Here is a 14,924-nt window from a genome sequence, read left to right as displayed (position 1 = left end):
TTATCTAACAGTAGCTTATCTCATCGGAATCCAAGTGAACATTGAGGCCATACTGTACTATGTGCATTAGCTTCACTTCCAATGCTAGCTAGCATTAGATGACATAAAATTCATCATTTCTCACTGCTAATTGCAATTCAGTTAGCTACCATAGGCTAACCTGACATGATTCTTGGTAAATTTTAAGATTATATTCTATAAAATTAATTATCTTCATTTGTACTGTTAACTATCTGGCTAAAATGAGACTTATGAAACTTGAAGATACTTGCTTTTAAAAAGACACTTACACATTCTTACTATTAATGGTCATGTACCATGAATCCAACAGAACTTCTGTACATTTTTCAAATGCTGCAGCTGTTTTATTGAAAGTAACATGTTCATATTATTTACAGTCGAAATTAAAACAAAAGCTACATTTGCTTGGTTTGTTCTTTCAATTTCTTTTCTTGGGCACCCAAAAACTCCATGTCAATTATCTGATTTTATCTAATTATTATTATTATTATTATTATTATTATTATTATTATTATTATTATTATAAAGATGATCTAATCTTTTCATCAATCTTCATCAGAGCTGCTGTGTTCCTCTGTGTCAGAGAGATCAGCAATTGGGAAACGCAAGATGGCTGCCACGCCGCTGAGCTGATTTAACTCTGCAAGAGACAGAGATAAAAAGAAAAAGAGGATGAGCCAATCAGACAGCGAGAGAAAGAGAAAAAGAGAGAGAGAGAGACAGACAGAGAGAAACACTGAGGTTATTAATTTATACATTTTAACCAATGAAATGTAAATAAAAGAGATAAACTTACGTTCTCCGGAGACATGCAAGCTTGAAAATACCCTTTAGAAAAGAAACAATAAAAATAGAAATAAGTTAGTAGCAGACTAGAAATATATACAAAATACAGATTGTATTCTGACCTAATTACTTTTTTAATAAAATTATTATTATTTTTTTTTTTTTACATTAAGCCTCACTGTAAATTCTAAAACAGCATTTCACAATATCCAGAACTGAAGACCTTTAAATAACTACATGGTGCTAGCTACCTTCCCCATCCAAGCTCACAGAAGAGCAGGAGAAAATCCTGGAAACTAAAGATTTCAATAAATCATTGATGCTAATATTTAACTAATATATATATATAACTAATACTTATATAATGAAATACAAAAAAGATCATTTTTTAACCATTAAAAGAAAAAAGTAATGAATACAATACAGAATACTACTCAACATAATAAGTTCACATTTCATCACAGCATTTCATCTGACATTTCCTGTCAGAAATGTAATCGCTAAATCGTTTCACCTTATACTCCGTAACCATGGCAACATATAACAAAAAATGTATTTGCTACCGTGTCACTCGATGAAGTGATGTAATTGAATTGTATTGAGCAGTGAAGAAATGGGTTCATCAAAAGTGATAAGAAGCGAGTGAAAAGATGCAGTCATAGCAACAATTGTAATGTAAATTGTAAATTGTAATGCTCTGGTATAGTAGAAAGCTCAAAACGTACAAGATGTGTTTCATGGTGAGGAGGTGTACGTACACACACACACACATATATTTTATTTTTTTCCCCACAAACACTACCTGATCATAAATGTATGTTAGTGCCTTAACATCAGACCTCTAATTTTGTTCTTTTTTTTTTACCTGACTGTTCCACCGTTGTCCCTCACGTTATCCACAAGCCGGACGTATCGGCTTCGAGTGGCTACGTCTTGATGTCTGAAACAGATTATAGAATGCTTCAGTTAAACCATGTATGCACATTTTCCATACTGACAGGAACCATGCTAATGTAACAAAAATGCCAATGTGTACGTCACCTGAACAGCTGATCGCTGATCAACAGGATGTCCACGGCTAATGCTTCACTCGCTTTTTCCACGTGTGCCAGGCTGTGATAAGAAAACTCTTACTTTTCAATAATAATAAGGACAGAATTCTTTTTGTTACAAAAGAAGATGATCTGATCACACACACAGAGACACACACATAGAATGAGAATTAAATGGCGGCTGACCCGTAGAAAGCTCGATCAGGTTCATGTTGCAGCATCTTGTAAAAATCCTCCAAAGCTTTTACCTCACCTGCAGCCTACACACACAAACGCACACAGATTTCAGTGGTAAATAATAAAATGACTATTCTGAATTACACATGACCCAGATGATCATACCTTTGTATCAGATAGTCGGCTTGTGACGGCCGGATCCGACAGAACCTCTGTGGAAACAAAATCAAACATTTAATAATAAAACAGTTTTTACGGTAGCTAGAGATCATGTAACTAAGCATATAAATTAACAAATGGTAAAATTAACGCACAGATTTATCAGTGTTTTTTTATATGGTGTACTAAACAAATGCAAACTAATGCGAACCTTTGAGAGAGTACTTGTGTCCTGATGATGCATGCACTAGCATGAATTTGGGCCTGTTCTCCAGCAGAACCTTGCACTCCTGCCTCACCGCTTCTTTGAAGAGGTACGTGATGAACTGATCTTTAACAAAACCTGGACTTGCCACCAGTATACACTTCACCACTAAGAGAGAGAAAAAGAGAGAGAGAGAGAGAGAGAGAGAGAGAGAGAGAGAGAGGAATAGATGAGTGTGATAAATAACTTTACAGGTTTAATAATAAAACCTCCTACAAAGTCGAGCCTCACCATCAAAGTTGAAGTGTCTCAGAATTCCCTGCATGACAGCTTCATAGAATCGGTCCAGTGCCTGAAACGGTGAAAAAAAGTGTTGAATTCTGGATTCTGATTGGCCACAATTTTCTATAAGAAAGCTGCAAAAGACTGCTTCTTCTTAAAAGAATATTTCTTCTTCTTTTCTAATAATAATAATAATAATAATAATAATAATAATAATAATAATAATAATAATATCCATCAGTATATTATTATTATTATTATTATTATTATTATTAAAGAAGAAGAAAAAACAATTCTAATATAGCTGTCTAGGCATCTTAGGTGCTTGGCCCCCTAATAAATGATGTTCTGTATTTTTTTCATGTTGGACTCCTGGTTCAACAGTTGTTGTTTTTTTTTGCTTGTTTTTTTGTGTGCTGTCTTGACCTTTTCATGCTGAGCACAGCTGCCCCTCCTCTTGCGTGGAATGGTGACCTCCACTTTGGCTCGCAGCAGTGTCATGGCTGGAGTCACCAGTACCAGGTTGGCCAAACCTTCCTGCATCACCACGGCTGCCACGTCTGCCTTCTGTGCCGGGTCACATGCCTGCTCTGTGGTATCAGAGGTCAGAATCAAATCAGCACTTTACTTTTTTAACACATTAAAAGCATCAGTTTATAACACTAGTAATTATGCTACTAAAATACATTCTAGAGAAGTGTACCGATGCGATCGAGCACAACGCTGTCCCACACTTTCTTTGCAAGAGTGAACTTTCTGTTGAGCTCCAGCTCGATGGTATGGTAGGCACCCATCTGACCAAACAAACACACACACACACACACACAAAAGGATGAGTGGATTTCTTGCAGCAGTTTTGATTATACTTTCAAACAGAGCACTGAACACAGTGCTGTTGAATTCTGGATTCTTGTTGTCGATCACTTTATTGTAAACAACAGCTATAAAATGATTATTAGTGCATTAAAGGGACACATTCTAAGATTCTCAACTGTCTCATATTTCTCTTATCAATGAAACAAGCCAGACCTTGACATACTGGTTCTCCACGATGTTGGTGCCTTTGACTCTCAGCTGGCATGCCTGTGAGTCAAAGTCAATGGTCTCAACACAGATGGTGAGCATGGTGCGCACCCGCGAGCTTCCCACACTGCCTGTGGATGACTCCGTCTGTACCTTCCTGTTTGGGACATGAGCAGAATCAAAAATAAATAAATAAAAGTAGGTCTTTAGTCAAGCACATAATAATGAAGTATGTGAAAAAGTGTGCATGTGGCTACGGTACCTGATGGTGGATGCTCTCAGGCTGTCGCCCACTTGCACCAGATTATAAGTGTGCCACATGTCCTCTGCTTCCTCTGGGATCAGTGTCACCTGACTGACAAATACAATTTCAGTAACACACAAAACAAATCTAATTAAAGAATAAACCACAACAACATCTATACATTTTATTTATCCAGGATCAGTCCCAAACTGCTCCCTAATTACTATACAAGTGCATTACATAGGGTACCAAATGCAGTATTTTACACTCTGCATCTATATGTCCAATAACAGGGATTGTGTATGTTCTAGGCTCAGTCCCAAATAGCTCCCTACTTCCTACACATTTGCACTACATGGGATATCAAACATAATCATTTTCTGACATAGTGAACAAAATATCCAATAATGACACGATTTGCCACAACAATGTGATCAGATTAACCAGGCTCAATCTCTCACTATTTCCCACTCACGGGCACTATAGAGTATTAAATCCCATGTCATCATTGTTACAATATGTGACAGAGTTACATTTATTTGGATTAGGTTTAATTACAAATAGTTGCCTACTAAATAGTAAATAGTTCCTTAAGGAAGTGATATAGGAAGAGCTATATATCCTATATATCCGGTGAGTAATTAGTGCACTATTTGTGTATTTGGGACACGACCCGTATACATTTTGACTTGTCAAATGCACTTACCCGGCATTATCTTTCTCGATGTCTTTATTAACCAACTTCATACTTGCTCGATATTCCTGTTAGTCTATAATTATACCGTTAAGCAAAGTTAAGCGTGTTACTACGACTGTTTTCACATCGTTTTGCTTGACATTTCCCGGCCATCGCTCCAAAATGAATCACCAAACTGTTCGAGCTGTCGCGGAGGTGTTGCGTCATCCGGAAGCGACACGAAGGCAGAAGCCGGAACTAAATTCGCCTGCTTGTTTTATTGCAGACTTGTTTAAAATTATTTTATTTCGCAAATAGTTCATATGCAAACATTAATGCTGTTTACTGTATAGATGAATTAATACATTCTAACACAGATTTGTGTATGCATTAGCATTAACATACACATTGATAAAATATGTGGGGACAAAAATAAACAAATAAAGAAATAAAAATGGCGCATCATTTGAATTAATAGCTATGACCTATTTGCTTGATAACTGTTATACCTTTTGTCTATATTAAAATAGATTTATTATTATTAAATCTTATAAAATCTTAATAATCTATTATTATTTTTATTGATCTTCTTGAACACGTTCTAATATGTTATTGCTTCCATATTAACAGCCCATTTACAGGGATTTGCACATAATCTAAGACAAATAGTGACTGCATGAAAAAATCATGATAGTTCATACAGTCAACTTTTCTGTATATGAATGTTTATTTGAAGTGAGAGAGAGACAAAGACAAGGAGAGAGACACACAGAAACAGACAGACATAAAGAGAAAAAGTTTTTTTTATAGTGAATACAAAGTTTTTATAGTGAATACCGAGTGTTTATAGTGAATACAGAGTTTATAGTGAATACAGAGAGTTTATAGTGAATACAGAGTTTTTATAGTGAATACAGAGAGTTTATACTGAATACAGATCGAGAGTTTATAGTGAATACCGAGTGTTTATAGTGAACACAGAGAGTTTATAGTAAATACCGAGTGTTTATAGTGAACAGTTTATAGTGAATACCGAGTGTTTATAGTGAATACCGAGTGTTTATAGTGAATACAGAGAGTTTATAGTGAACACAGAGTTTTACTATAAACTCCCTGTGTTCACTATAATCTCTGTGTTCACTATAATATAGTGAACACAGGGAGTTTATAGTAAATACAGAGAGTTAATAGTGAACAGAGAGTTTATAGTGAACACAGAGAGTTTATATTGAATACAGAAAGTTTACACAGAGTTTATAGTAAATACAGAGAGTTAATAGTGAACACAGAGTTTGAACACTAAACTTCAGATGAGAACACAGTAAATCTGCTTTTAATCTGTTGGTTTTTTTCCTATACCACCTCCCTCATGTGTACTGTTCCTGACCCCTTACGATTACGACGAATTATATAAATCTAATTTAAAATGACAGTAAATTTGCTGTTTTATGGAGCAATTGAGGTGACGTGACGCAACCGGAAGTGATACCACCACAGAGCCCTAAAGCGGTAGATGAGACCGGAAATGGGTTTGACGCGCTAGTTGTGCAGACGGCGCTGTAGTTTTTTTTTTTTTATTTTAAATACGGTTGAACTAGTGAAAACGACGAGACTTTCTATAAATTAAATATTGTTACCGTCCTATAATCGAATTGGGTTATCAACTGTAAAGTTATCTGCTTCTGTTTAGTTCTGATTTGTGTGTTTTTTTAAGATTCTTTTTTTTCAATCGTGTCGCGTGAGGGAGAGCCAGCGCGAGGCCGGGTGTGCGCGAGCTTCCTCCTGTTGCTAGCAGGTTAGCTTGCTCTCTAAATTCTGAGGTAATCTTTCACGTTGAGGGGTAAAAAGGAATAAAAGACGAAAAATGACCGAATCAGACAAATTAAACATCGATTCTATCATCCAGCGTCTTCTGGAAGGTAAGTAACGCTTATGAGAGACATAAACATTCGTGTTTCTTCCTTAGCTTTATATATATAATAGGCTCATAAAACCTGAAAGTTCATTAATCTGTCTTGTGTATTATTAAAAATGAAACAGACTACATGTCTGTATTTATCATTTATCCCTCCATCTATCAAACGCTGGGTACACACACATGTATATATATATATGTATATATATATATATATATATATATATATATATATATATATATATTAGTCACGTGTGTATGTAGATATATGTGTATGTATATGTGTGTATGTGTATATATGTGTGTATGTGTATATATGTGTGTGTGTATATGTGTATATATATATATATATATATATATATATATATATATATATATCCGCACGTATATGTGTGTATATAAATAAAATGTGTGTTTATATCTTTGCGTGTTTATTTATTTATTTATTTATTTATTTTGATTAGTCAAAGGCTCCAGACCTGGTAAAAATGTGCAGCTGACTGAGAATGAAATCCGTGGGCTCTGTCTTAAATCCAGGGAGATTTTCCTCAGCCAGCCCATCCTTCTTGAGCTGGAGGCACCTCTGAAAATTTGTGGTAAACTTTTCTTCTAATTATTTAAAAATCTTATGAGATCTTAAGAATATTATTTGTCTTACAATCCAATCACAGGTTTGGCTGATCATTATACGTATACTTGCATGCCACAGTGTGATCGTTATATAATACATTGGTAAATAATCGCAAAATTGTTAATATAATTAAGCATCATTGTCTCTCTGTTTCACTTGTTTTTAGGTGATGTACATGGTCAGTACTACGACCTGCTTAGGCTGTTTGAGTATGGAGGATACCCCCCGGAGAGCAACTACCTGTTTTTGGGAGACTACGTGGATAGAGGAAAGCAGTCTTTGGAGACTATCTGCTTGTTGTTGGCCTACAAGATTAAATACCCAGAAAACTTTTTTTTGCTGAGAGGAAACCATGAGTGTGCTTCCATCAACAGGATATATGGCTTCTATGACGAGTGTGAGCGTGTTTGCACTTTGCATGTATACTACAATTTATCTTTTTTTTTTTTTTTTTTGGGTGGTGCGCTTTCTAATATGCAATTGCTTTTTGAGGAATACACTTTTTTCTTGTTTAGTTTATCTATTTATTTAGCATAATATATTCTATCATCTGTAATTATTTGAAAGTTTTTCATTTGTTTTATGTCCCAAAAGAGTTGAAGATTAGTGTTACCTTAGTCACCTTTCGATACCCGATTACTTCACCTTGTAACCATGGAAACGCTGTTTCTGATTGCAGGTAAAAGACGCTACAATATTAAACTGTGGAAGACCTTCACAGACTGCTTCAACTGCCTACCTGTGGCAGCTATTGTTGATGAGAAGATTTTCTGCTGCCATGGAGGTAAGGCATAACCCAAAGTCCTCTAAAAAATGGCAGAAGTCTTGTTCAGTCTCACACTGTGGGCTGAGAGAATCAACAGATGTCTCTTACAAAACTTTTCTTTTGTGAGGCTATTTACATACTTTTTCTCACCCAACAGCATGCTTTACATGTAATCCTTGTGAAAGTGGCTTCATGGCAGTATACAGGCATAGCTTGTATGTAGTTAATATATAGGGAGATTTTACCCCAGTGAGTTGTTTAAAAGGAAGTTTAAAAAAATTAAAATAAAAAATAATTTTCTACATTTTAAAGAATGAATTGATAAAACCTTTTTTTAAAGATAAAACTTTCATTTATGCGCAATTAATCTAGTTATTACTATAGGAGCGTCATCAAAAGCCAAGCCAAAAACAGATTGTTTCTGTTCCATACTCCAGAGAAGAAGGTGGCAGTTTGCATGCCAATGTAGGTTCACAAAGCCATGAGCATTAACAGTAAAGCAACATCCGCCATTGTTGATGTTGTGTTTGTGTTTTTCGCTGCTGCACTAAAGTTAAATGTGACACGTATACAGTGATGTCAGACTCGGCTCTGCGATGGCTCTCTAGCCGATGGAAAGGCAAACCGGTTCTTAGAAATGATCGCCAGTGGAACCAATTTTGAACCAGCACTAACTCTGAACCAGCACCCGGCTCTTTTTGGTGGAAAGGGGTATAGGTTATCTTCTTCTTTCTTTCTTTTCAGGCCTTTCTCCAGACTTGCAGTCAATGGAGCAGATCCGGCGTGTTATGAGACCCACTGATGTCCCAGATCAGGGGCTGCTGTGTGACCTGTTGTGGGCTGACCCTGATAAAGACGTGACAGGCTGGGGCGAAAATGATCGTGGTGTCTCTTTCACCTTCGGGGCTGATATTGTTGCCAAGTTCTTGAACAAACATGACATGGACCTCATCTGCAGAGCGCATCAGGTCTGACTCTCAAGTGAACAAGATTTGAATATTAAGCGTTAAGAAAAAAAAAAAAGGTCCGCAACATTTTAAGTTACTTGCATAGCTTTAGTTATTTTAATATGCTTAATATCTGGTATTTTAATTTTCAAAGGCACATCTTCAATAGAGAAGACATTTAATGAAATTTTTTATCTGTAAGCATGGTAAATTAGCTTTGTAATAAATTGCCATCATTTGAATTATTTAGTGTAAATTTGCTGATGTTTGTGTGCTTCATAAGACAGACTCCTGTGTGTTTGTATGTGTTCAGGTGGTGGAAGATGGATACGAATTCTTTGCGAAGCGGCAGCTGGTGACACTCTTCTCAGCCCCAAACTATTGTGGCGAATTTGACAACGCAGGCGCCATGATGAGCGTGGATGAGACACTCATGTGTTCCTTCCAGGTAATTAAAGTTCATCACACTCCTCTTCCCACTCATTATCCTGCTTCTGAGCAAATGTTGCACAGTATTCACCTGTCATTTTTACTACACTGGAGTGTTTTAACATGATGGATTAGTTTTTGACTTAAATTTGTTACAAGTTTGTAAGCACTGTTTTTCACTTATTTTTGTCATGAAGTTGTGACCCCTATAATGATGAAGCTCTACACTGACACCCAGTGGTTATAGACTGCTGTTTCAGATCTTGGCGCTTTGTTTCTGCATAAGCGGAAATGACTAGAGATTTGGCCATTTGTTTCCTGTATGTATATTCTTAGCATTAAACTAAAATATAAACAAAATAATCCCATAAATTGAAACAAATATAATGAATCAGTTAATTCTGACAAAAAAAAGTGGCACCATATAAACTGAGTATGTTCTGGGCTGCTTACACATTGCTGTAAGCCATAAAAGGGAAGATCCAGCACCTGCTGTTTAATAATATAAATTAGTAAATAATTTATTACTCTCTTTGATCATTGCACGCTCCAAGCTGTCTGGCCACATGTACAGTTTTTAGGCATTACTAGATTCAAATTAGATCTGATTAGAGTCAGCAAGTCCTTTGAGCTCCTGTGTTTCTTCACATCAAAAATTTGTATACAAGTTTTTCTTTTTTTATTTAACAGGGTAGTGTCGGTTTGACTTTATTTAAGCTTACTGAAAACGTTCAGACCCGATTTCATTAAAAGCAAACAAAAAATCAATAAACATTTTTAGGTAACTCTGCTTTTGTACATGTGTAGTGGTGTGTTTTATTTTCTGTAGATGTGTCATGTAAAATCAGTCAATTAAATCTCTAATTACAGGACATAATCTAAACTATTCTTTAACCCCTATAATGTAACATTTTCTGTCTTTTTGTGCTTCGTTCCTTCTCAGATCTTGAAGCCTGCTGACAAGAAGACGTTAGCATATAGTGGTGCTGGAGCGTTTGGATACGGCCGACCTGTAACACCACCAAGAAACGCTGCCAAGGGAGGCAAACCCAAGAAATAACACAAACCCTCATGCAACACACACCGCGCGCACACTTTCTCCTTCTCCTGCTTCTTTCAGTCTACCTCTCCTTTTATTCCTCGTCTTTCACATTTCTTTCTTCTTGCTGCGAATGTTGTTTTTATTTTATTTTTTTAAATTTGACCAATCATGAATGCGATAGTATGTTTGTGTGCGTTTGCGTTTGTAGGGTTTCTGTCTAGGGGTAGTTTAAGATCCCTTTATTTTTTACCTTCTATCTCATTTCTTCATCATAGATGTATAGAAATAAACACAAGTCCCATTTAGGGATTTTTTTTTTAATTGGACCTAAGCAATTTTTTCCCTCTTGAGTCTCAGGGTCCGACACACCTTTATCTCCTGAAGCAATCGCTCTACATGTATGTGCATACGTGTGTGTCTGTGCATATGTATGTGTGTTTTATCACTGCCACTCTTAAATGTGAAGTGTGTATGTTTCCTGTTTCATCAGCAGACAGCGTGCTGAAATTTAGGAAAAGATGCGTGTGTGTTTTTTTTAATTCTTCAGCTTAAAACTCGCGTAGACGGGCCGGGACAAAATTGACCCATTTGTACAAAATATCTTTTTGGCATTCTCACGTTTTTCTTCACATATACTTCCTTTACTGATGTGAGCAATGAGCTTTAATGTCTCTTTGAGTAGGGATCTTTTCAACCTCGTATGTTAGATTTGTACAGCACGTTTACTTGAATAAGAAAATCTCTTCATTGTTTTGTAGTTATTCATGAACTTGGACAATAAAGTGAGAATCTCTTACAAGAAATAATTGATGAATATAGATTTGGTTTTGTTTCCGACTAATTGTAAAATGATGGTGTGCAATTAATTGGTCATACAGTATATGATTTGATATTGAAAATATTTTTATCTAAAGTAAAACAAATTTCTCTTTCTTTTCTTTTTTTATATATAAATAATCCTCTCCTTGTTGTATCTGTTGTTGCCAACAATAGTAATAATAAAAAGCCAAATTAATGCATAGGATTCCCTTGTACATTTTGGGATCAGCACACAAATTCATCTGCATTTGGGATAATTAGAGCGTAACATGTACATACTGCCTGTAGAATAGATTGTACTAAGACCTCAGTGACTTAAATTCTTAGTTCATGTAAAAACTTCAGCCATGTTTTTCCAGCCCCTACAGCCATTCTATGGTCAACATCGTGGGTCACATTTCCCCCAATTCTGGTATTAATTAATTAATGAACATTAACTGAAGCTCATGGCCTGTACCTGAATATTTTAAGCATTGCACAGCTGCCACATAATTTGGTAATTCTAATAAAAATGGCCAATGAGTATAATACCTTTTTAATTTTTGTAGCTTTTTTGACTTGACCTAATGATTTATGTATAGCTGACTATTTCTATTTAATATGTTATACTTCATTTAGACTACCCTAAATAGATATGGAGCATTAGAGGCACTTTTATACGTTTATATTAGATGGACTATGTGCATTTGATGGTGGATATCAGTAATATACAGAAACAAAACACATTAAGCGCTATTATGTTCTAAGCAGCCGTTCCTTTCCCAAATAAACATATTGGCTACAGTTCTGCCAAATCTAATGATATTGATAGAAAATATTTTTTCCCAGTCAGCTTTTTATTGTGGAAAGAGTCATGTTGGATCCAGAACCTGTCTGAGGAACACTGGAAGCAGGGCAGGAATATACACCCTGAATGGGATACCAGCTCATTTCCAGGCAGCATGCTCACAAGCATTCACACACTCATTCACACATAGTGGCAATTTAGAGTCACCAGTTTTGGGAGGTGGGAGGAAACCCTCATGGACACAGGGAAAACATGTGAAGCTCCACACAGATCGTAACTTGAGCTCAGTATCAAACTGAGGTCCTTGCAGCTGTGATGTGACACAGCCACCCACCTCAGGGTTAAGAAGTATGGGAGAAAGCCTGAAGCACCATTATCCTTCTTATTTAACTTCCTGTAAATTCCCTTTCCTAAAATCCCTCTTTCGCTCCTAGTAATGAAGCTTCAACACCACCAATTAACCGTCTCTAATTAACATTCAGTAACTACTCAAGGATCTTAAATGCCAGTCTCACACAAAGCAGCCCAAGTCTCTTCTGTATTAGAGATCAATAATTACTCTTCATGTCATTCAACTGTTGACCTGGTTGGCACTCACTAATGAAATCAAACAGTTTTGAGTTTTCATACATTATTTATTTTTCCCTCATATGTAATGCTGACAAACTCTGTGATCAATAAAAAGAAAACACAAATCCAAATTTGCAATATCCAGTAAATCTTTGCTTATTTTGATGATTATAAAAATCATGTTGTTTTTTCATTTAATTAACAACATGATATCTCACACCAATAACAACAAAACCAAGAAGTTACCAACTACTTCCTCTAACATGCTTTTGACATTGGATTAGGTTTAAATCACATATGGCTTGACATATTAACATTTTTAGGAAGAAAAGCAAAACCTACTTGTCTCTCCACGGTACGTTCTAAAGCTTCCTTGTAGAACTCTATTGCATATTATTTCCTTTGCAGGAAGCACTTAAAGAAGCCTGATGATCCTTTATTTCTGAAGTGTATCACACCATATCATTTTAAACATTTTAAAACATTCACTGTTGGCAGAAATTATTGCACCCAATCACAGTGGGTTGGGTTTTTAACAAGATGGCAATGAGTTGTCTTAAGTCTAGGGTGGAGAATGCTAAAACAAAATCCTTTGGTGGCCCAAGCTTCCTGGACCATATTTGTTGAAGTCTAGTTTATTTTGGTCTTTAGGTCATAAGGTTATTTCTTGGACCTCTATACACATTGACACTGTTGAGGCCTCATCTCAATTGTATAGTGGTGTTTAAGGTGTCATCAACTGTGTACAATGTGTACGTCATGAGATTGCAAAGAGTTGAAAGGCTAGTTCGATTTGTTGAAATTGGATTTAGCTTCATCTAATCTTAGCATTCCTGATAAGTCAGTGTACTAGCTAATGGGATCATGGAAACCCAAGACAGAATGTGCTTAAAGTAACTTTGTGTTCCTCTTTGGCAGCAAGTTAGTATTTTGAAAAAAATAACTAAATAAAGAAGAATCAGGTCTTGGGGGGCACGGTGGCTTAGCGGGTAGCACGTTCGCCTCACACCTCCAGGGTCGGGGTTCGATTCCTGCCTCCGCCTTGTGTGTGCTGAGTTTGCATGTTCTCCCCGTGCCTCGGGGGTTTCCTCCGGGTACTCTGGTTTCCTCCCCCAGTCCAAAGACTGGTAGGTTGACTGGTAGGTTGATTGGCATCTCTGGAAAATTGTCCGTAGTACATAGTGTGTGATTGCGTGAGTGAATGAGAGTGTGTGCCCTGCGATGGGTTGGCACTCCGTCCAGGGTGTATCCTGCCTTGATGCCAGATGACGCCTGGGATAGGCACAGGCTCCCCATAACCCGAGGTAGTTCGGATAAGCGGTAGAAAATGAGTAAGAGTGAGAATCAGGTCTGCTTCCGACACTTCTTTTTGGTTTGCAGACTCTTGATTTAAGCCTTGACTGCAGCTTCACTGCAGGAAATGGAGTCTAGAAATTATTGAATAAGCAGCAACCTTGCTAATCCACCTCATGAGCAGGCTACATTTACATAGTTGATCTGCTGTTAAATCATATTTATGCTATTTAAGGTGTCATTTTCTAAGTGTTATCAACACATAATCAAATTCAACTGTCTGTCAACAGCTAATAAATTCTTGGCAGGGAATGCCTAATAAATCCTAGATCCTTAATCGTAAAAATGTCAAGTTTGGGTCAAGTTTGAACATTCACAGAACTTACATTTTATACAGTAGTAATTGGAAATAATTTGATTGGATGTGTAAATCTGACATCTCACTACAATTCCAGTTACAGATTTAGATTGGAGATACAGTGCAGGACTACAGTTTGGACAAAATGTATATATATATATATGCACACATTTAAGAAGGAAGCGCTATCCTATCCTACTGAAACAGGCCATAGCCATTAGGGAATACTGTTTCCATGAAGGTGTGTACTTGGTCTGCAACAATGTTTAGGTAGGTGGTATGTGTCAAAATAACATCAACATGGTTTCAAATGTTTCCCAAGGTTTCCCAGCTGAACACCCAGAGAATCATACTGCCTTCACCAGCTTGCTTTCCCACTGTGCATCCTGGTGTCATCTCTTCTTCAGGTACGTGAAATAAAAATATAAAAAAAAGCAAAGATTCATCAGATCAGACCACCTTCTTCCATTGCTCCATGGTTCAGTTCTGATTCTCTTGTGCCTGTGCAGCTCCATACGCATCACTAGTTGTGATACATTGTGTGATACCTTTATATTATAGCCAGCATTCACTTTTTCAGCAATTTGTTCTGCAGTAGCTCTTCTGTCAGACCAGATGGGCAAGCCTTGGGTGCCCATGCCAATGTTGCTGGTTCATTGGTTGTCCTTCCTTGGACCACTTTAGGCACTAACCACTGCATACCAGGAACAGCCTACTGAACATATTTGAAAAGATCATTTAT

General features: G+C 36.6%; 2 protein-coding genes across 2 annotated transcripts; one reads left to right on the top strand and one right to left on the bottom strand.

The window, feature by feature from the left end:
- Window positions 1-339: 339 nt before the first annotated feature.
- On the bottom strand, window positions 340-4,871 carry pelo (pelota mRNA surveillance and ribosome rescue factor). The gene is made up of 13 exons (XM_027159022.2): window positions 4,656-4,871; window positions 3,968-4,060; window positions 3,712-3,862; window positions 3,386-3,476; window positions 3,109-3,272; window positions 2,692-2,752; window positions 2,407-2,568; window positions 2,202-2,248; window positions 2,046-2,119; window positions 1,849-1,920; window positions 1,673-1,747; window positions 818-849; window positions 340-661 (listed from the first exon to the last, which is right to left on the bottom strand). The coding sequence occupies exons 1-13, from the start codon at window positions 4,694-4,696 to the stop codon at window positions 567-569; spliced, it is 1,158 nt and encodes a 385-aa protein (XP_027014823.1). The 5' UTR covers window positions 4,697-4,871; the 3' UTR covers window positions 340-566.
- Window positions 4,872-6,136: 1,265 nt separating this feature from the next.
- ppp1cab (protein phosphatase 1, catalytic subunit, alpha isozyme b) lies at window positions 6,137-11,374 on the top strand. The gene is made up of 7 exons (XM_027159096.2): window positions 6,137-6,544; window positions 7,005-7,136; window positions 7,338-7,568; window positions 7,851-7,955; window positions 8,682-8,905; window positions 9,198-9,332; window positions 10,257-11,374. Exons 1-7 carry the CDS (start codon window positions 6,490-6,492, stop codon window positions 10,371-10,373), a joined length of 999 nt encoding a protein of 332 aa, XP_027014897.1. The 5' UTR covers window positions 6,137-6,489; the 3' UTR covers window positions 10,374-11,374.
- The last annotated feature ends 3,550 nt before the right edge of the window (window positions 11,375-14,924 follow it).

Source organism: Tachysurus fulvidraco, chromosome 8, assembly GCF_022655615.1.
Source record: "Tachysurus fulvidraco isolate hzauxx_2018 chromosome 8, HZAU_PFXX_2.0, whole genome shotgun sequence".
Classification (NCBI taxonomy): Eukaryota; Metazoa; Chordata; class Actinopteri; order Siluriformes; family Bagridae; genus Tachysurus; species Tachysurus fulvidraco.
The sequence above is the reverse complement of the archived record's forward strand: the minus strand, read 5'-3'. Positions and strand labels throughout refer to the sequence as shown.

Excerpts from the sequence above, each read along its gene's own strand:
- pelo (XM_027159022.2), bottom strand. The coding sequence starts at position 4,696 with ATGAAGTTGGTTAATAAAGACATCGAGAAAGATAATGCCGG. Across the intron at positions 2,249-2,406 it reads ACACAAGTACTCTCTCAAAG|AGGTTCTGTCGGATCCGGCC; the intron begins GTTCGCATTAGT and ends TTGTTTCCACAG. Across the intron at positions 2,120-2,201 it reads GCCGACTATCTGATACAAAG|GCTGCAGGTGAGGTAAAAGC; the intron begins GTATGATCATCT and ends TTGTGTGTGTAG.
- ppp1cab (XM_027159096.2), top strand. The coding sequence starts at position 6,490 with ATGACCGAATCAGACAAATTAAACATCGATTCTATCATCCAGCGTCTT. Across the intron at positions 7,137-7,337 it reads GGCACCTCTGAAAATTTGTG|GTGATGTACATGGTCAGTAC; the intron begins GTAAACTTTTCT and ends ACTTGTTTTTAG. Across the intron at positions 9,333-10,256 it reads CACTCATGTGTTCCTTCCAG|ATCTTGAAGCCTGCTGACAA; the intron begins GTAATTAAAGTT and ends GTTCCTTCTCAG.